The sequence below is a fragment of the Camelus dromedarius genome, chromosome 27, assembly GCF_036321535.1.
Source record: "Camelus dromedarius isolate mCamDro1 chromosome 27, mCamDro1.pat, whole genome shotgun sequence".
NCBI lineage: Eukaryota > Metazoa > Chordata > Mammalia > Artiodactyla > Camelidae > Camelus > Camelus dromedarius.
The window spans coordinates 10,099,162-10,118,252 of NC_087462.1; the positions used below are offsets into that span (position 1 = coordinate 10,099,162).

At 56.2% G+C, this 19,091-nt stretch overlaps 2 protein-coding genes across 3 annotated transcripts in view; both read left to right on the top strand.

Moving 5' to 3' along the window:
* Window positions 1-1,251: 1,251 nt before the first annotated feature.
* CCDC124 (coiled-coil domain containing 124) lies at window positions 1,252-9,567 on the top strand. 2 transcript variants are annotated; one of them, XM_010995109.3, is made up of 5 exons: window positions 1,252-1,340; window positions 5,735-5,904; window positions 8,129-8,318; window positions 8,868-8,982; window positions 9,119-9,567. In XM_010995109.3, the coding sequence occupies exons 2-5, from the start codon at window positions 5,746-5,748 to the stop codon at window positions 9,324-9,326; spliced, it is 672 nt and encodes a 223-aa protein (XP_010993411.1). In that variant the 5' UTR covers window positions 1,252-1,340; window positions 5,735-5,745; the 3' UTR covers window positions 9,327-9,567. The 2 variants fall into 2 exon arrangements, with proteins under 2 accessions (XP_010993411.1, XP_010993412.1); XM_010995110.3 differs by lacking the exon at window positions 1,252-1,340 and adding an exon at window positions 4,894-4,943.
* Window positions 9,568-17,799: 8,232 nt separating this feature from the next.
* Window positions 17,800-19,091, top strand: part of KCNN1 (potassium calcium-activated channel subfamily N member 1) — a 30,535-nt gene continuing 29,243 nt past the window's right edge. The window contains exon 1 of the mRNA XM_064480003.1: window positions 17,800-17,856. The gene's annotated coding sequence lies outside the window, so the exon portion shown is untranslated. The remainder of the gene's footprint in view (window positions 17,857-19,091) is intronic.

The following is a 19,091-nucleotide window of genomic DNA, read 5'->3' on the forward strand; positions in this document are numbered from 1 at the left end:
CTCTACACCCCACCCCAACCCCAAAGAATACCAATAAATGTTGGCTGAGATCCTTCCTCTTGGTGACAAATACCATTCCAGGTGCACAGGTTCCATCCTCCAGACATCACAGCCATGGGGTAAACTGAACATAAATAGCTAAACCAGTAAAGCAAGTTGACGCTATGAAGGAAATAAAAAGAGGGGTGGGGGTGGGGCATCAACTACTTGAGGAGGTCAGGGAGGTCTTTCTCAAGAAGGGATATTTGAGCCAAGGCCTGAAGCAAGTGAAGGAGTGGTCCGTGGGAAAAGCTGGGGGTAGAGGAAACACCACCGGCGAATTCTCAGAGGCAGAACTGTGCCTCGCAATAAGGAGAAAGGTCTCTGGTGGGCTGGACCTGAGGGAGAATGGGGAAGAGAAGGGAGATGGGGAGACGGAGAGTCCTGCAGGGCAGTGGGGTGACCCACTTGAGGCTTGAGCAGGGGAGGCACACGATATGACTTGGGCCTTTTGGGAGAATGGACTCAGTGGTCAACTCGTCCCCTCTAATTGCTGCCAAATCCATGACCTGCTTCTCTCCCTATAGCCAGGTCCAGTGGAATCCTTCTCAGAGCCCTAGTACTACCATTTTTACTGATACTGATACTGATAGTGAAGCTCAGTAAATGCAGGAAATCATGTACTGGGAGGGGGGAGGGTGGGTAGCAATCCAGGAGGAGGGGTCGGCGAGGAATTTGAGTCCCTCGATTACACTTTGGTCAAATCCAATTCCTGGTCTCCTTGAGCCTGTTTCCTGACCTGGACAGTGCAGACTGTTTCAATTTCTCTGTCCCTTTCTTCTATTCTATCCCTCTCCAGCTTCGCAGGAGGGAGGCGAAGAATGTGGACTAGGAGAGCGTCTTCAAAGCACAAAGTGATAGTGAAGGGCCTAAGAGGTTTCCTCCAGCAAAGCAGGTCTACAGACCACGCGTGGTTCACGGGTTCTGGCGCGCCCTGGCGGCCAAGCAACTCCTAGCTGACACCGCCAGACCCATGTGTGAAGTCGAGGACGCTGTTTTTCATCCGGACCGTGGCAATCGTGGTAAAGGCAATGGTCTAGCTTGTAGTTTCTACCCTCCTCTCCTGACTCGCTAATATTTGAAGTGAGCGCAGGGATGAAGCTTTATAAAAAATCTGGTTCTTGAAGCGAAAAAAAAAAAGGCTAACACCCTTGCCTGGGATTGGAGGTCAAAGCAGCATTTCCTTTACCAAGATGGCGACGGCGACGAAACGCAATCAGCGCGCGCCGCCGGGGTGCTCAGCGCGCAAGCCCCGCGGTGACGTCACGGATGCGCGACTGGGCCGGCGCTGAAGAAAGGAGGTAGGAGCTGCCGCGGCGCGGGCGGAGCCGGGGGGCGGGGTGCAGGTGGGCTCCGTGGGGCGGCTGGACTTGGGGCCACCCCCCCGGAAGGGCTGGCGATAGGGTTCTCAGAGATGGGGGCACATCAGGCCCCCAGTCTCCAGGGCTTCCCCGAGGACTATGCCCATTTCCCGGATCGGGCGATTGAGACCCAGAGGGACAGAGTAGTGTTTGAGGCTACCTAGCTCTGGCTGTGCCCCTGTACAGCTTACAGGCTTCGGGGTGACAGAACTGGGTCTGGACGTTCCCCGCCTCGTGCAATGAGATCAGGTCTGGGGAGAGGAACGTCGGGGGGGGGGAGCCCATAAGGGATCGCGGGAGGGCTTCCTGGGGGAGGCAGCGTTGAGTTTCATCTTTTATTCTCTTACTTCACATTCAGTCAACCACGTGGATCTTGATTCCCTCTGAAGTAGACCCCCTGCTTAGTCAGAGCTGCTCCTTAGACCCTTGTTTGAGCTTCCTGCTTATGTCTCACCCCTCCAATTCACCTCACCAACCCCAGAGACCTCTGCACCTTCCCATCACCCTGGAATACAAACCCCGTTTTCCCAGCCTGCCTCCCCAGCACTCCTGAGGGTTTGGTCCCACTCCCTTAGACGTCTTTTTTAGATGTCTGCTCCAGGAAGCCCTTTGACAACCTCTCCCCACTCCTCCCAAGATTGGGTCAGAAGCCCCCCTCTGCGCTTTCTCAGTATCTGCATGTTCCCATTACAGTTCTGATCTCTAGTTACCACTCTGTCTCCCAGTCAACCTGGGAATCCCATTCAATCAGCAAGCCCATCAGCACTGCCTTTTCCCCTAGCATCCCACACATACTAGGTGTTCAGCGCATGTTTACTGAATGACAAAGTGTGTGTGTGTGTATGTGTGTGTGTGTGTTTATCAAACAGAGAAGAAGAGCTGCCTGTATTAGTTAGCCTGGGCTGCCTTAACAAAATCTCACAGATTGAGTGGCTTAGACAACAGAAGTTTATTTGTTCACAGTGGTGGAGGCTGGGAAGTCTAAGATCAAGGTGCGAACCAATTTGGTTCCTGGGGCAGGCTCCCTTCCTGACTTATGGATGGTCACCTTCTCACTGTGTCTTCATAGGGTGGAGAGAGAGCAAACTCTGGTATCTTTTTCTCTTCTTATAGGGGCACCAGCTCTACTAGATTAGGGTCCCAACCTTACAACCTCATTTAACCTCCTCACTCGCCCTGTCTCTAAGTACAGTCATATTGAAAGTTAGGGCTTCAACATATAAATTTTGGAGGGATATAAATATTCAGTCCCAGCCTGGAGAGGGGGTCCAAAAAGCCTTGTCAGGCTTTGGGATGGAATTGGGGGATCTTAAGCAACAGGAGGAGGGGATGCTGGGGCAGAGTCCCTGTGACTGGGCAGGGTTTTCACAGGAGGAAGTGACAGGAAAGGGTGTATCAGCTGAGGGCATAGCAAGAGCAAAGACTCAGAGGCTGGAGAGGGAGGTGAGTGGGAAAAGAAGTGAGAAGCTGAGTTTGGACACAGAGTGGGAAGTAAATACTGAGGGAATGCTGGAAATAGATGCTTCTTCATCCATTTGCTCAATACATTTTTTAAGCCCCCTTACTGTGCAGGGCACTGACCAAAGCAATCCCAGCCCTGCCCTCACAGAGCTCCCAGCCTGGTGGGGAAGGTGGACATTTGTCAAATAATCATATAAATTAACATAAGCTAGCAGTCCAAACAAATACCCCCAAAGAAAAGTTTGTGGCCTGAGAGTCAGGGGGTGTTTCATGGAAGGCTTCCTGGAGGGGCAACACCTGAGCCGGGCCCTGAAGATTAGATAGGAATTAACTGGGTAAAAAGAGGAGCAAAGGTGGCAGGCACAGCAACTGCAAAGGCCCTATGGTGGGAAACTGGTTGGTAGGTTTGAAAAAAGGCAAGGAGGCTGGTGTGGCTGCTGTCGAATGAGTGAGGGGGAGATGGAGGGAGATGGGGTGGGGAGTTTCCTTACCTGAAACTTCAACCCCCACCCATTTCTTGGTGCTCTCCTGGGGAATTCTGAAGAGGTTTTCTGTTAGGTACATTGCAGATGCTCAGTAATGAATGTTTGGGGGCAGGGTTAGCTGGAAGCTCAGGATCAGCTGGCATATCTGGTTCTCCTGTGGCATCTCTTCCATCCTGTGTGGGGAGGAACTGAAATCAACCCCACATCTTAGATTAGGAAACTGAGGCTCAGGGGAGCATTTCAGCCATGATTGTGGAGCCAGAACCCAACCCTGAGTCTTCTGGGTCTACTGATCTCCCCTCCTTTGCCTTGCACTGCCCCTTGGGACTCACTCCCCCATGTCAGCCTGGAGGGACTGCTTCTCTGTGCCGAGTGAGGTTCCCCATGGGCCTCTCAAAGTCCTGATCTGCATTGTTGTTCCTTGAGGGGCCCACTGGGACCCTGGGTGGGGCAATGGTTAAGAGGACGAAGTTGGGACTGAGGGTTGTGCCTGTGTGGGAATCTGGGCCCTTCCACTAACACACGGTGTGGCCCCGAGCATGTCACTTACCATCTAAAAGCCTCAGGCTCTTCATCTGTAAAAGTGGGGAGAAAAGTACCTGGCTTTGCTGCTGCTGGGGGATGACATGGTTTAGATTACAACATCAGTCCATCAGCGCTTCAGTTTTTTTTTATTGCCCAGCTCTGAATGACTCCAAACCTCTGGCTCTGCCCACTGCACCATTGTAACTCCTCAGCGTTTGGCTCCCACCCTTGGCCCTCACCAACCCACATGCCAGCCAGATGAAGCTTTGGAACAACCTAAATCCAAATGTGTTCATACCCTGCTCAGAGCTGCCTAACAGTTCCCTGGGGCCCAGAGAATAAAATCCTTGCCCTTCCTCAGCCCATAAGACCCCATCCTATCAGCCTCTTGCCCTCCCACCCTCTTCCCCTCTACTCCCCTCAGCTCACCCACTCTGGCCCCAGTGGCCTCCATGTTTCCCGTAGCCATGGCCTCATTCCTGTCACAGAGTCTTTGCACATCCTATGTCCTCTGCCGAAAAGTCTCAGCACTTCATCCTCACAGGGCGGCTTCCCACCCACCCTTCAGATCATAGCTTGGCTACCACCTGCCAAGGTTGTGAGAATTCATTAAGACACTATGTGTAAAGCTCTTAGCCCAGTGCACACAACCACTGGAAACAAGCTAGTTTGAGAGTTTCCGATGGGGCTCAGAGAGGGGAGCCCCCTTCCCAAAAGTCACACAGCTAGGAAGTTGGGGGGTGTTGCCTAGTTGAGTCAGGATAGCCCCCAGAGCCTCTCCCCTTCATTCCTGGATGCTGGGCCTATTTCTCCAAGGTTCATCAAGGGACTGAACTGAAGATTTTCAGTGGAGGGTGAATGACCCAGGAATGAGGCACATCAGCCCATTTCCCAAATAAGGAAAACTGAGGCCCAGAGAGCTGAAGGCTTGAGCCCTGGACCACACAGTGCTGGTGTCCTCAGTCAGCACTCTGGAGGGGGCACACTTATTAATTTCTTTTCTTCCTTTCCTCACCTGAAAGGCAGGCTTTGGAGGTAAGACTCCCGGCTCAGCCTTATGCAGTTTGGCCAGGTACCTTGACTTCCCCACCTTAGAAAGGGGATAAGGACAGTCCCCGCATTTAAGGCTTTGGGAGCATTCAATTAAGTTGGGCCATATTAAACAGGAGGGTGGCACCTCCCATGTGAGTATATCATTTCCCCAGCGCCTCGGGGGGACTCATGTAGACTAGGTGCCCACTGGACAGCACTTTATGATTGTTGTAACATCTGGTTGTGCCAGCCTGGGCAGGGACCTACTGCAACATGACTTGTAAGAGCCGAAAAGTAGAAACAACCCAAAAGTCTGCCACGACGGACAGAAACAAAATGTGGTCCATCCATACAATGGAATATTATTCAGGCATAAAAAGGAATGAAGCACTGACACATGCGAAAACATGAATGGACCTCGAAAACATGATGCTGAGGGAAAGAAGTCCAGAACAGGCTAATCCACAGAGTCAGAGAGGAGATCAGTGGTTGCCAGGGCTGGGGGAGGGGGCATGGGGAGTGACCACTAATGGGGCTGGTTCTTCTTTTGAGGTGATGGAAATGTTCTGGAACTAGATAGAGGAGATGGTTGCATAGCATTGTGAATGTACTAAGTGCCACTGAAATGTGTGCTTGAAAATGGTTCATTTTGTATTATATGAAATTCATCTCAGTATTTTTTTTTTTGAGAGATTAATAAATCAGAAGTCCTTGTTTTATAGACAGAGCCATTGAGGGCCCAGACAGGTCATGGCTGCACAGATGTAAGTCTAGGGGTGCCAAGGCTGAGTGCCCCCCACTCACTGGTCCCTGCCACCCCTGCCCCTGCAGCTTGCTGAGGGATGCCCAAGAAGTTCCAGGGCGAGAACACCAAGTCGGCAGCGGCCCGGGCACGGAGGGCTGAGGCCAAGGCAGCAGCTGATGCCAAGAAGCAGAAGGAGCTAGAGGATGCCTACTGGAAGGATGAGGACAAACACGTCATGAGGAAGGAACAGCGCAAGGTGGGTGGGCGGGCCCTGGGCTTCCACGCCAGTGGGTGGGGCAGGCAGTCAACAGAGTCGAAGGTGGCGGGAGGCCCCTGGGGCTTTGGCCTGAAGAATGAGTAGCCATTGCCCCTCCCAAGCAGTCCCCACTCCCGTGTGTTTTACATGGAGCTGCAGATGGTTCTTCCCCATTGGGTGGTTTTCTGGGTTCTGTTTAGCCCTCTTTTTGCTGATGGGTGAGTGGGGCCCATAGTCTACACAGCATGCCTGCCCTCTCTGTCTTTCCTTATGTGACAGCTGCTTTAAAAAGATAGTCTCTAGGGAAAAAGCAAATCTGTGTTTATTCAAAACACTAAGAAACAACACACCTCCCCGCCACGTGACACCAAAGGCTTTTCTCATCTGATTCCACAGCTTGAAGGCCACCTCCTTAGTAAATGGGCTCCTGCAGCCAGATTCTTCCTAGCTGCCAGACGTCAGCCTCAGGTGGGGCCGGAATTCATGGCCTCACCCGGAGGTTGGCATTTTTTGTTCCCATTTGTTCCATATTATGCAACTCGGGGACAAGCTCCGGACTCTCTGGCTTCCATTTCAGTTATTTATGAGACTCATTTTTGATGGCTCCAGAATGTTCCACCAGTGTCCTCACCCTTCATCCATCACCAGATGCTGCCAATGGCTAATTGCCCTTTTAAAAAAACCATGAGTGACTTTTTCAAAAAATGTCGCTGAATGTCAAAGTGTAAATAACACTCCTTCCTCAGTCCCGTGTCCTTAGAGACTAATGGCCACATGCTGCATGTCCTTCCTGAGTTACTGGAGCCTTCTGGAATTCATTCATTCATTCCTTCAGCACACTTCTACTAAGCACCTACTGTGTGCTGGGCCAGGGCCTGCCTCCTGCCGCTGAGATAAAGCAGATAATCGGAAAACTAGAAAATAGGGGTTTGTGGAACACAGGAAAGAGCTATGTGGTAGGGAGCAGAGGAATAGGAAGCCAGGAGCTCAGGATGAGCCAGAGTTAACCAAGGAAGGAGGCCGGCAGTGGTGCTCCAGGAGGAGAGAACAGCTAGTGCAAAGGCCCTGAGGCAGGGCCATGTTGAGGGGAGAGTGAGCATGGGCTGTACGTGTACCACGCAGTGGTCAGGGAGCCTCAAGAAGACGTTACTTCTGACCTATGGGGAAACTGAAGCTCAGAGCACAGTGGCCCTACCTGAGGTGCCTGACAATAGAACTGGGAGCCCAGCATCTGTGCCCAAACACCCTTGACCTTTAACACCCCTCCTTTCTTGTCATGCAGGCAGGTTGGAGGTCAGAGGCCCAGTGGGTGTCCTCAGGAACTCCTCTTCTGGGGGCACTCAGTCCTATGAGAGTGTCACACAGAGCAGTTCAGGCAAAGGGACTACCCCTGAGGCATGGAAGGCAAATGGCAAAGTTGCAGGCGGTAGGGGTGGGTGGGTGGGGGTGCCTGTGGTGCAGGGCCTTGTGGGGGTGCTGGGTGGGAGGCAGCAGAATATTCCACGCCTACAGTTGCACTGCCACACTGCACTACAAATGAACCAGAACCTTGCTCTGCTCCTGGAGCAGTGGAGGGACAGTGGCCAAGGGCAAGTCCTACAGGCAAGGTGTCCCCTCATCCAGCTGGCATCAGGACCTTCCTGGGGAGCTAAGGTGGGATCAGTCCCAGCCCCTGTGACACTTGGCTGGGAACACTCCGTGCCTCCCCAAGGTCTCCTGGCCCATAAAGGCAAAATCCCTGCCCCAGCTGGCAAATGGGTCCACCCTCCAGTGACTCCTGTTTCCTTTGGAATCTAGTACAAACCCCTCCCCATGCCCTTGAGGCTCCCCAAGGTCCCACTTCCACCCTCTCCTCCCTCCACTCTTCCCCTCCCCATTCCAAGCACACCAACCTCTGTCATGTTAGGTGATTTCTGCCTCAGGGCCTTTGCACCTGCCACTAAGGACTCTTCTCCCCCAGCTCTCTTTCCAGTTGGCTTCTCCTCTGTCCCAGGTGTCACTTTTCCTTCAAGAGCCATCCACTTGCCTTGGCCAAACTTCCCTGTTGTTCCCATAATCACATAGGATGGGAGCCCCTAGGTAGGCCTATTGTGCTCCCAGCCGTGTTCCCTACGCCCAGCACAGGGTCTGGCACACAGCAGGGCCTCAGTCCACATTGGTTGAGATGAGAACCCAGACCCCATGCTGGTGGAGTGGGGTCCACTCCTGACTCCCTATCCCCCAGGAGGAGAAGGAGAAGCGGCGCCTGGAGCAGCTGGAGCGCAAGAAGGAGACGCAGCGCCTGCTGGAGGAGGAGGATTCAAAGCTCAAGGGCGGCAAGGCCCCCCGGGTGACCGCACCCAACAAGGTCACTCGCGCCCAGATTGAGGAGACTCTCCGCCGAGAACATCAGCACAAGGAAACCCCTGAGCCAGGTGGGGTCTCCACCCAGTCCAGAGTTCCCCTTTTACCTGATAAAGGATAGGCAGTGGGACTGCCGCTGAGCTGAGTCCAGAGCCCCGCCTCCACCCCCCTAGAGAAGCTGCCTGGGCTCTGCAAGGCAAAGGGTGGGTGGGTGGGTGGTGTCCCAGCTGGCCTCACTCTGAGCACAGGTGGCATGGGCACACACGTGTGTACTACTCTGATCTCACCCTGGCTTGTGCTCCCCGGGGTCCCCGCAGCTGATGGGGCCCCATCTTGAGGACAGGAGCCCATGTGAGGCGCCTCCTGTGTGCCGGGCTGCAAGAAAGTTAGAATGCTGGGTGCTGGGTGGGCAGGACTGGCATACCCACAAGGTAGGTCTTGGGAGAGCTTCCCAGCTCAAGTCGTGTTTCTCTCCGCCCCTATCATTCTCTGCCTGCCTGCCTCCCTCTCTCCTCTGCTTCTTCTCCGCGGTGTCTCTCTCATCTCCTTGGAGCTCTGCATCTCTGCTTCTCTCTCTGTTTCTGTGTACGTTTCTGTCACCTGGCCGCCCCGCACTCCAGCCGAGAAACCCAAGAGCCACTTGGAGGTGCCGTTGGAGGAGAACGTGAACCGCCGCCTGCTGGAGGAGGGCAGTTTGGAGGCGCGCACAATCGAGGATGCCATCGCAGTGCTCAGGTAGGTACTAGAGGGCCTAGAGCTTTGGGGTGGGGCTTGGGACCCGGGGCGGGGCTTGAGCCTCTGGGTGGGGCTAGGTCTCTCGGGGCGGGGCGGGCCGCCAGCCAGCCCCACCAACGCCTTTGTCCTCCACCAGCGTGGCGGAGGAGGCGGCTGACCGGCATCCTGAGCGCCGCATGCGGGCGGCCTTCACCGCCTTCGAGGAGGCGCAGCTGCCGCGGCTCAAGCAAGAAAACCCCAACATGCGGCTTTCGCAGCTGAAGCAGCTGCTCAAGAAGGAGTGGCTGCGTTCTCCGGACAACCCCATGAACCAGCGGGCCGTGCCCTTCAACACCCCCAAGTGAGCCTAGAACTGGGGGAGCCGCCCCGCCGGCGGTCAGGGTCACGACCCCGCACGCCCTCCCGCTGGGCCGGCTCTGAGGGTTACAGAGATGTCCGAGGCCGTGGCGCGTGTCCTGGGGGCTAGGTGGGATTATCGGCCACACCTTGCGCTGGAGGGTCCCTGCTCCAGTAACACCCCCATCCCCTTCCGGTGCGCGCCAGAGCCCTGGGACTGAGTGCCCAATAAAGGCGGTCGGTGAGGCAGAGTGTGCACTTGATGTCTATGTGGGAGGGTGGATGGGTGGTGGAGAGAGGAGGTTTGGAATGAGGGGGAATGCATAGGCCACAGCCAGAGAAGGCAAGGGGCCCCAACAGCGCCCTTGTCCTAGCAAGCTAGCCGAGAACTGCGCTGGCTCCTACAGTGCCCACTCCTTGCTGGGCCAGCTGTCCAGCAGGAGACCTGTACTATTATCCTCTGGAAATCTTGCTGGGCTGCTGCAAGGGGGTGGCTCAGAGAGGTTGAGGCACTGGCTGCGGGTCACACAGCACTTCAGAAGTAGAACCAGAGCTGGAAGCGAGTTGCTGGCATCCTGAGATTCTGGTTCAGAGTCAGCAGCCAGGTCACGTACTGTGCTTGGTGTCAGGAAGTGCTGGCTGCTCTGCTGTTATTCCAACATGGGAGGTATCTGGGTCGAGTCCTGGGCAGGCTTCCCGGGGGAGGATTTCTTTAGAGCAGGCAGGCCTTAGTGGGAGATGAGTCAGGTTCCATCGCAGAGGCAGGGCACTGGGCAGGCAAGGGCCTGGATGCTAGGATGGGCAGGTGGATTCAGGCAGGAATGAGTGTCCCATTGAAGGCCACATGTCTGGAAATTGCTGGGTGAGATCTGGACTTGGTTCTGGCTTCCTTGAACTTAGTTGGCTTCAGGGAGTCTGTAGAGAGGAAGGGTAGCTGGGAGGTGGACCCACGTGTCAGGGGCGGGGTCCAAGAATTTACCTGTTCACTGCTATGGCTCCCACCCAAGTGATACCCTCCCTGCACTCATAATGCTGCCCCTGCGCCTCTGGCCCAGATTCTGCCCACTCTCCATGCCCCCTCAGCTCCAGCCCCACCTGTCTCCTTGTTCTCAACTTCTCCAATGCAGCAAGCTTGTTCCTCCTCAGAGCCTATGCCCTGTTGGTTCTTCCTGCCAAGTATGCTATTCTCCCAGGTGTCAAGTCTCAGATGCAGATCCTTACAGATGTCTCCAACTGTGTGGGGTCAGGGCTGGGCCAAAATGGGCCAGGCTCTGTCCAGAGGTAGGGAGGTAAGAGGCTTCATGGAGGGAGGGCCTTGAAGGATGTATAGGAGTTCTCTACACAGCCAAAGGACAGAAGGCTGAAGGAACCACACATGCAAAGGCCTGTTCAAGGGAGGAGGATGCCATTAATAATTGGGTGCAACTGAAGTGCAGCATAGTGGGAGCCTGAAACTGGTAGATGGCATAGGAACTAACCAATGTATATTGAGCACTGGCTTAGCTTGGGGATTCACAGACAAGGACTAGGAAGGACCCCAGGAAGACCCCTTGGAAGTTAAGGAAGTGAGACAGAGGGGAAGGAGCTCTGTATGGGGTGCCAATGAGCAGAGTCCTCACCAGGGAGTCAGGTGACTGGACCAGCTGTGAGAAGCATCCACTGGATGCTAATCCCTGGCATATTACATGCTAGTGTCATTTAACGGAGCCCTGGGGACAGCCCCGTGGTATACTGATCCTCTTTCTAGATGGAAAACTAAGTCACCTGCCTGTGTCACATAGCCAGGAAGCACCCAGAGCTATTGGTGAGCCAGCAGGGGTGGTGGTGGGGCCCAGAATTAGGGGTGGAGGTGTCGGCCAAATAACAGGTGGAGGAGCCCAGATGGCTCCTGACAAATAAGAGGCCTCTGCCTCTTCTGGGAGCCTTAGGCCAGGGCCTTAATAGTTTTGAGCCTGTTTTTTTCCTAAATAAAATAGGACTAAAAACAGTATCTAACTCTAGGCTGTCTTGAGAATCAACGGCATGGTCCCTAGGAAGAGCATATCCTAAAGAAGGGCTTGGCAAAGGAGCCTCCTGCATGGCCACGTTGGGGTATCTATGGCCGGGGATTAGGGAAGGTCGGGGACCAATCGTGATTAACCCGAAGGAAGAAGCCGGCTGAGAGTGCAGAGGCTCAGACGCGAAGCTGAGGAATGGGGCTTGACCCCAGGGCGATGGGGAGCCACAGCGGGTGTGTGAGCAGTGGATAGGAAAAGTATCAGAGGAGCGCGTTGCAAGCTCTGCTGGGGACTTGTATGGGGATGGCTGGTAAACCAGAGAGTGAAGGTAAAACTCAGGACAAGGGCTGAGAGGACCGCCTTCATTTCTCAGACAGAAAGATGACGGTAACAACGATTTTTCGATGGTTTCGTACCAAAGAAAAGCCTCTCCTTTCTTGGCCCCGCCTTCGCGGAATCCCAGGACCGCGCGTGCGCGCAGGCAGTAGGGAATCCCCGGCCTCGCCGCAGTGCGCGGGAGGGGGCGTGAGACGGGAGTTCCGTGAGCTCCTAGCCGTCCCTGCCCGCGTTGCCAGGACGACCAGGCGGGGCCGCGGGGACGCCGGGCGCTCACTGCGCCTGCGCCGGGATCGTCTCGCCGCGCCAGGGCTTTCCCGTCGCGCGCGAATCGGGGAGGGAAAAGCCGCGACCGGCGCGCTTGCGTCGACCCGGCCGGACTCCCCGCCCGGTGGGCCAGGGAATCCTCACCTGCCGCAGTGCGCACTGGGGGCGGGGAGGGGAAACCGGCTCAAACTGGAGTGGGGTTCACTGAGGAGGCGGCGAGGGAGGGAGCGAGTGCAGGGTCTTCCCGAGGTTCCCGCTCCGGTCCTCGCCGTCACCGTGGCAACCGGGCGCGCGAGCCCGCAGTGCGGGGGCGATGGCAATCTCGGGAAAGCCGGGCGTCTCTGCGCCTGCGTGGGGCTCCGCGCCTGCGGCCGGGGTTCCCCTTCGTGCGCCCGGGGGATCCATGGCGAGGGACGGCGTAGGAAGGACTGGAGAGGGTGGGCGCCGGGGAAAGGGGGAGTGAACGCGGAGAGAGGGGCTGTGGGGCAAACGAGGATGGTGGTGAAGAGGGGTGGATGCAGGAGAAGGTAGCGGGAAACGCGAAGGGTGGGGAGGATGGGGAGAGGAATACAAGAGGAGGAGGGGTCGGAGAAGGGGGTAATGAGGAAAAGCATAGAGGGAGGGGGACAACAGAGGAAGGAAAGGAGGAGGAACTTGGGGAGCAGTTAAAGGACATGGACAATATGAAGGGGACAAAGAAGGTTATGAAGGGGACTCGATGGGTTGTAGGGATGCCTGAGGGAGAGGACGGATACCTTTAGGACACCCCTCAACCAGGAAACCGCAGGGCCGGGAAATCCAGGTCTAGGGTTTTCAGATTTAGGAGAGGAATTAAAAAAAAAAAGGACACCCAGTTAACGAATAATTTTTATTGTAAGTATGTCACATCCCGTGCCCTGTGTTTTGCTGGCAGCCCTAATCTTGGGCATCTCCCTTTCCTTGCCCCCCCCCCCCAGCCTGTCCCTGAGCCTTTCTGAAAGCCACTGGGACCTCTCAGATGATGCCTTTGTCTCTCACCTCCCTGGTTCCCCCACAGTCCTACACATGCCATCCCCCTGGGGGTGCCCTCCCATACTATCTTCTGTCCTCCTGGCCTTGAGTGCCACCGTGAGGTGGAGTCCTGGCCAGGCAGTGAAATGGGCAAAGGCGCATACCCACTCCCACCTTCAGGGCACCTCCCCCTCACCTCTCAACCCCTACATCTCCAAATCCTCTGCCATGGACCTGGCCCTGCCCATCATGTCCCTGCTCATCGCAGTCGCCCTCACCTCCTCCCAGAACCTCCAGGGCTCCCTGCTCTCAGCTTGCGACCCAGGGAACTCCTACACTGGATTCCCCCTTAATCTCTGGGTACATAAGCATATAGTAGATGCTCAAAAACATTGAAGGGTAATTTTATGGGGGCAAGCATTAAGGGGGGCGTTTGCTTTTTCAACACAGCTGCATTTTCTATCCCTTAGGGACACACACCCTTTCTGAGACTTTGTACTCTCCAACTAAGCAGTTTTCCTTTTTTCCTCCACTTTGGTTTCAAAAAATATAAGGTAATAAAACATTTAGAGAAAGCTAATAATCTGAAAGGTCAGCCCTTAAGGGCCCCTGGCCCTAGGCTGCCCCCCAGTTTTTCCCTTCTCACTTCTCATGTTTGCTCTTCATATTTATTTGCTGTTGGAACACTCAAACCGTTGGACCTCCAGCCTGGCTTCTGCTCAACAGACTGGAAACTCAGCCCCAAGGATCATTTTTTTCATCAATATGTGTCCTCAGGTGGGGAACATCTGGGCCCTTGGCTGTGTATTTAGATCACTGTCCTAGGCAATGCCCCCGCAGAATCGGATCCTGGATCTTTTATGCCATGTCCTAGTGGTGGCTTCTGGCGCAGCTCACTGGGCAGAGTGTGACGCCATCCCTTTATCTGGAAGTGGGTAGCTCATGGGGAGGTGCTGGGTCAGAGTTGGCCCCCCTCCTCTCTAGGCCCAAGCTGTACCAGGCCCCTCATTTCCCTGGGGAAAGCAGAAGGTGCATAAGTGAACAGACCACTTTCACCAGGGATTGAGGACAGTAAACTACGGTGATGTGCCCAGAGAAGGAAGGACTCTAGGCAGGAGGTGACATTGGACTGGGCTCTGAAAAACAGCAGGAGGTCAAGAGAGGCCGGGAAGGGTGATCCTTGCAGAAGGAACAGCAGCTGCAAAGGCCGTGAGGCTGAACAGGGAGACAGCTGAAAGGCTGTGACAAAGGGACGTAGGGGCCAGACCATGTGGGCCTTTGTTGGGGGAGGGGGCGGCATGAGTCGGTCATCCTCCTGATTCAAGGAGGAAGGTGCCGGTAATGTGGGGCAAGGACATGACTAGTCACATGGGTGAGGACAGAGTTCTGTGGCTGCATCACAGAGAAGGGACTGTGGGGAGATGCTGGGGATACGGTGAACTGCGGGACTGGGAGGGGGCATTCTGGGGGCTCCACAGGGCAACTGTGGGAATTCAAGGTGGGAGACATCCCCCAATGATCCGTGCCCTGTCATCCTTGGCTCTCGACTCGCCCTCGCTCGGCCTTCAGCCTCCCCTCACGGTGGGTTAGGGGGTGGAGTCCCCCCAACGGAGGTGCTGGGTGAGGCCCCTCCTCTGTCTAGTCCTCGCGGTTCCCGCATCCCTCCCCCTCTCTGCCTCCACAATGCAGACCCCGGAGGCCCCCCGCCGCTTTGTTCGCTTTCCCTCCACACATGGTCACGGTCACGCTGGCGGCTCCCTCTGAGTACGGCTTACACACATAATGGAAGTGGGGGAAAGCGGTCCCAGCCGCCCCCTCATCCATCCCCGCGGTCTGCGTCCCCCCGCCCCGCCCGCACCCCGGAATCCCCGCCTCGGGCCCCCGCCCGGGAGCGCATTACCTTTCACGAGATGCTCCCGGCCCGGTTGAGGGGGGAGCAGGTTGGAGGGGGAGGGCTATTTTTAGAATGAATGGAAGAAAAGGGGAAAAAAACAACAAAAAAAAAAGGATGGAGGCTCGTAGCCTTCTAGCTCCCAAGAGGAAACCCCCTTCACTTCAGGCGGAGGCAGAAGGTGGGTGGGGGTTCAGAGACGGGGCGGGCAGGGCAGCGGGGACAGGGGGCGAAGAGGTCGAAGACAGAGGTCTGGGAGGGCGCCACGCTTCCTGGAGGTGAGGAGGAGACAGCAGAACGTAGCCTGCAACCCTACAGACTCCCGAGAGCTGGAGGGACCCGAGAGGTGGGCGCTGTCCAGTCCAGAAACAAGCTCGGAGAGGTGCCTGGGCAAAGCCAAGGTTAGCGGAGGGGCTGAGCCCTAGGCTCAATCCCCCCATCCCCTCGTGACCCAGACCTCGGGAGCCGCATTGTTCTAATTTGGCAGAGTGACCTTCACAAACCTTGCCATCCAGGCCTCTGCCACTCACATTCAGCGGGGTCCCCCAGTCGTGCGGGAAGAGGGCAAATATCACGGCCCAACAATAGCAGAGAAGTTTTCTGTGGTTTGTTTTCTGGCCACCGCAGATCCCCCTCCCTACTGGGACCTTCCAGCAGGGGCAACGTCACCAGCTTCCCCAAACCTCCGGGTTCTCTCTGGATCCCTCAGGCCCTACTCAGGGTATGTGTTGAGAGGAGCTTAATTGCCTTCCTCTGGCTCCCTGGCTTTGCTGCTTCCCCAGATCCTGGAGATCGGCCCCCAGAGTGAGGGGTGCAGCCGTATTCTGTGCTGCTGGGGCCCTGGGCCTGGCCAGGGGCTCCCCCTCTCCGGGTCTCAGTTTCCCCATCTGTAAAATGAGCTCTGGCAAAGGGTCCTCCCGGCTCTTTGAGCATCCTCGAAGATTTGCTGGCACGCCCCTGCGGGGAGGGGGCTTGCGCGAGACCAGTACAGGGATTCCCGCCCCCTCACTTCTAGAGAAGCGTGGCGGGGGAGGGGGTCGTGCTGTGGCTGCCGCCTGCCGCCTCTCCCTCCGCGCAGTCGGCGCCCCCTCCCCGGGCGGCGGGGCGGGGCCCAGAACGACGGGGAGGGGGTCAGCTCTGCGGCGGCGCGCGCACACCCTCCCGGCTCACACGCCCTTGCCCGGCAGTGCACTTGTCTTCGCGCTCGGGCCAGGCGCTGGGCTCCAGCTGCTGCGGCCGACTCTGGCTGGTGAGTAGGCAGTTGAGGGGTGGGTTACCGGGTGGAGGTCTCAGCGGTGTTCCCCTTCTCCTCGGTGGGGGAGTATCGGTCAGGGTTTGCCCGACTCTGGGCATTCAAAGGGGGAGCTGCGGAAGGAAAGGAAACCCCTTCCATCCCTCCTCAACACCAAACCCCGAGTCAGCTTCAGGCACCCCCTCAACCCCTGGAGAAGGGGGCTCCCGCTCCCAGAATTTGAGATGCAGAGATATCCTCCCACCGAGGTGAGGGTGGAGACGTGGAGACCCTCCCGCGCGGCCCTCAGTGTGTAGAGGGGGGAAGCGGACTGGTCCCACTGCCCCCTCCCCTTTATCTCCCCCTCCCCCTCCCAGGCCTTTCTCTCCCAGTGTGTGGCAGGGATTCCCCCGGCTAGCCTTGCTGCTGAGTGGAAGGGAACCCTCCGCCTGCCAGCCTACTGTGCGTTTGAGCTCATGCTCTTTGGAGCTCACGCTCTTCTCTGTTCCCTAGGCATCTTCTCTTACCCCTACCCCCATGACAGGGAGAGAGGCCCAGAGAGGGTTAGCACTTAGCCAAGGTCACCCAGCTGGGCAGGGACCGAACTGGGTTGGTGGCCCACTCACTGGCCCCAGAATCCAGCGGGTGGTGTCAGCTCTAGGGCCCTCTGTTCCCTGCGTTTAACCACAGGTGTGAGGGCCCTTTCAGGGGTCCTGGAACTGGAGGAAGGTTTCTCTCACTCTCCCTAAGTCTCTCTGCCCTGCTAGAGGCCCAGGCAGGACTGAGTGGAGAAGCCCCCCACCTGGCTTGCTCCTCAGCTCCCAGATCTCTCTTGGCCCATAATTCCCCCTCCCAAAGCCTGCCCAAGACCTGGAAGGAAATCCCCAGGGGAGGGGGGAGTGATTCCAGATGGGCAAGCCGAACTCCAGTAGAATAATCTCCACTCTGATTCACCCACCCACTGGTTGACCTTCGACAGTCCTCTTGCCCTCCCAGGACCAGAGTCAGCTCCCAAAGTCTCCCTGGCTGGAACAGGCAGCCCCTGAGCTAGGCAGGTGGCCATAGGCCTCCACCCCAGACCCCTGGTGAAAGAAAGGACAGCTGTGATGTTCACGGCCTGCTGTGTTTTCCCTTTCATCCCATTCTGGGGTCTGGCCATGCTCCCCCACCCCTCTGCACCGTGGGGCTGCCCTGCATCCCCTTTTGCCCTCTCCTCCAGGGCAGGACCTGGGTTCTGTGCTCATATGGGGATTCTGGACAGAGACAGCCCTGTATAGACAGCGAATACCATGAGGGAGCTACAGTCCCCAGGGCAGCTGCAGACAGAGGGAGGATTTGGGGGCAGCCAAGAACAGAGCTGGTCAAGGCAGGGACTCCCGACTCCTATATCCTCATACCAGCCCAGCCCAGCCCACCCAGACCTTCCTGGGGTAAAGGGATTGGTGGGGACCTGGTAGAGGGTGGGGAGGAAGATGGAGAATAGCATGGGGAAAGGCAGATAGAGTCTTCACTATCCAGTGGAAGGAAGGAGACCTCTAGGGAGGGGGCCTGATATGGGGGAAGCTATCAGTGAGGGTTTCCTTAAAAGTTACAAGGTAACCCAGCTTGTCAGAGCTCAGATCACTAAAGACCACTGTAGTCTACAGCTGTCCACACCTCACCCTCTTGGGGCCCTGCCTCCAACCCTACACTCTATCTCTGGTCCTTACAGATTGAGGGGGAAAGAAAGGTGGCCACAGCCCCTGTCAGCCAAGTGGTAACCCAGCAGAACCAAAGGGGACAGGCCCTTTGGTGGTGGCTCATCGAGAAGATCCCTGCACCCCAGGGTGAGTGAATCCCAGCGTCAGGTCACCTTTGGGGATAGGGGTGCCCAAGAGTTGGATAGAAAAACTGGTGACTTAAGAAAAAGGTGCCAACCTTTGAAATAATACTAATAATATAATAATTATTGTTATAATGCTTGTCTATGCTTTCTAGAACCCCCTAGAGAGTCACTATACACTTTCTCTGATCACTGGTGGTGGGGAAACTGCTGAGAGAGACTCAGTGATCCATCCAGGGTCACACAGCCAGAAGAGAGAAGTTGAACCAGATTGGAAGGGCCCTAAGACCCACAGTATCCACCACCTAGATTCCATGGTCTCACTTCCTGGAGATAATCCCTCGGCAGGGGACAGATTTTGCTGCTTCTTTTCTCTTGACCTTCTGGGTGCCGGCAGTGAGCTGCCAGTGCGGGTAGGGAGAGGACAGAGGTGCCAGTCCCAGATGTGTGGGGTCATTTAGTCAATCAACAAAGACTAAGCAGTTACTGTGTGCTAGGCCCTGGGCTGGGCACTGGGAACACAGTGAGGACTGAGGCAGCCCCTGATCCCCCCTTGTGATATGTGATGGGAGGAAAATAAAACAGTGAAGTATTAGAGAATGGGGGGTAGGGGAGGCTCTGTAGTTGGGCAGAGGGGCCTCTCTAGGGAGCTGACCATGAGCTGAGACCTGATGAAGGAGTAGCCAGCCAGGCAAGAGCTGGGAGAACAGCATACCAGGCAGCAGGAACAACATGTGCAAAGGTCCTGGGGCAGAAATGAGCTTGGCATGTGTGAGGAGGCTGGTGTGGCTGAAAAAGAATGAACAAGGGGGAGAGAGGCAGAAGTAAAGGTAGCGAGGTCTGCAGGCAGAGGCTGAGGTGAAGAAGTGGACTGCAGAACAATGGGGAGCCATGGAGGGTGTATGAGCAGTGCAAAGACATAGTCTGATTTGTGATTTTCAAAAACCCCTATTGCTGCCATGGAGAGCTGGGATCATCAGGGTAGGAGCAGAAGTGATAAAAGGCCAGAGGGGAGGCCAAGGAGGCATCTGAGTACTTGGCTGGGCTGGGACCAAGGTAGAGCCTCAGAGATGGAGAAAAGTGGGCAAATTCTGGGACTGAGCTGGGCACAGAGGATGAACTGTTTATGGCCAGGTTTCTGCCTGATGCTAAGGGACCATGGGGAGGAAAGGAGGGATTCACTGTGCCCGGGGAAATCTCAGAAGGCATCCTGGAGTAGGGGTTCTTGCTCTTTGAGCT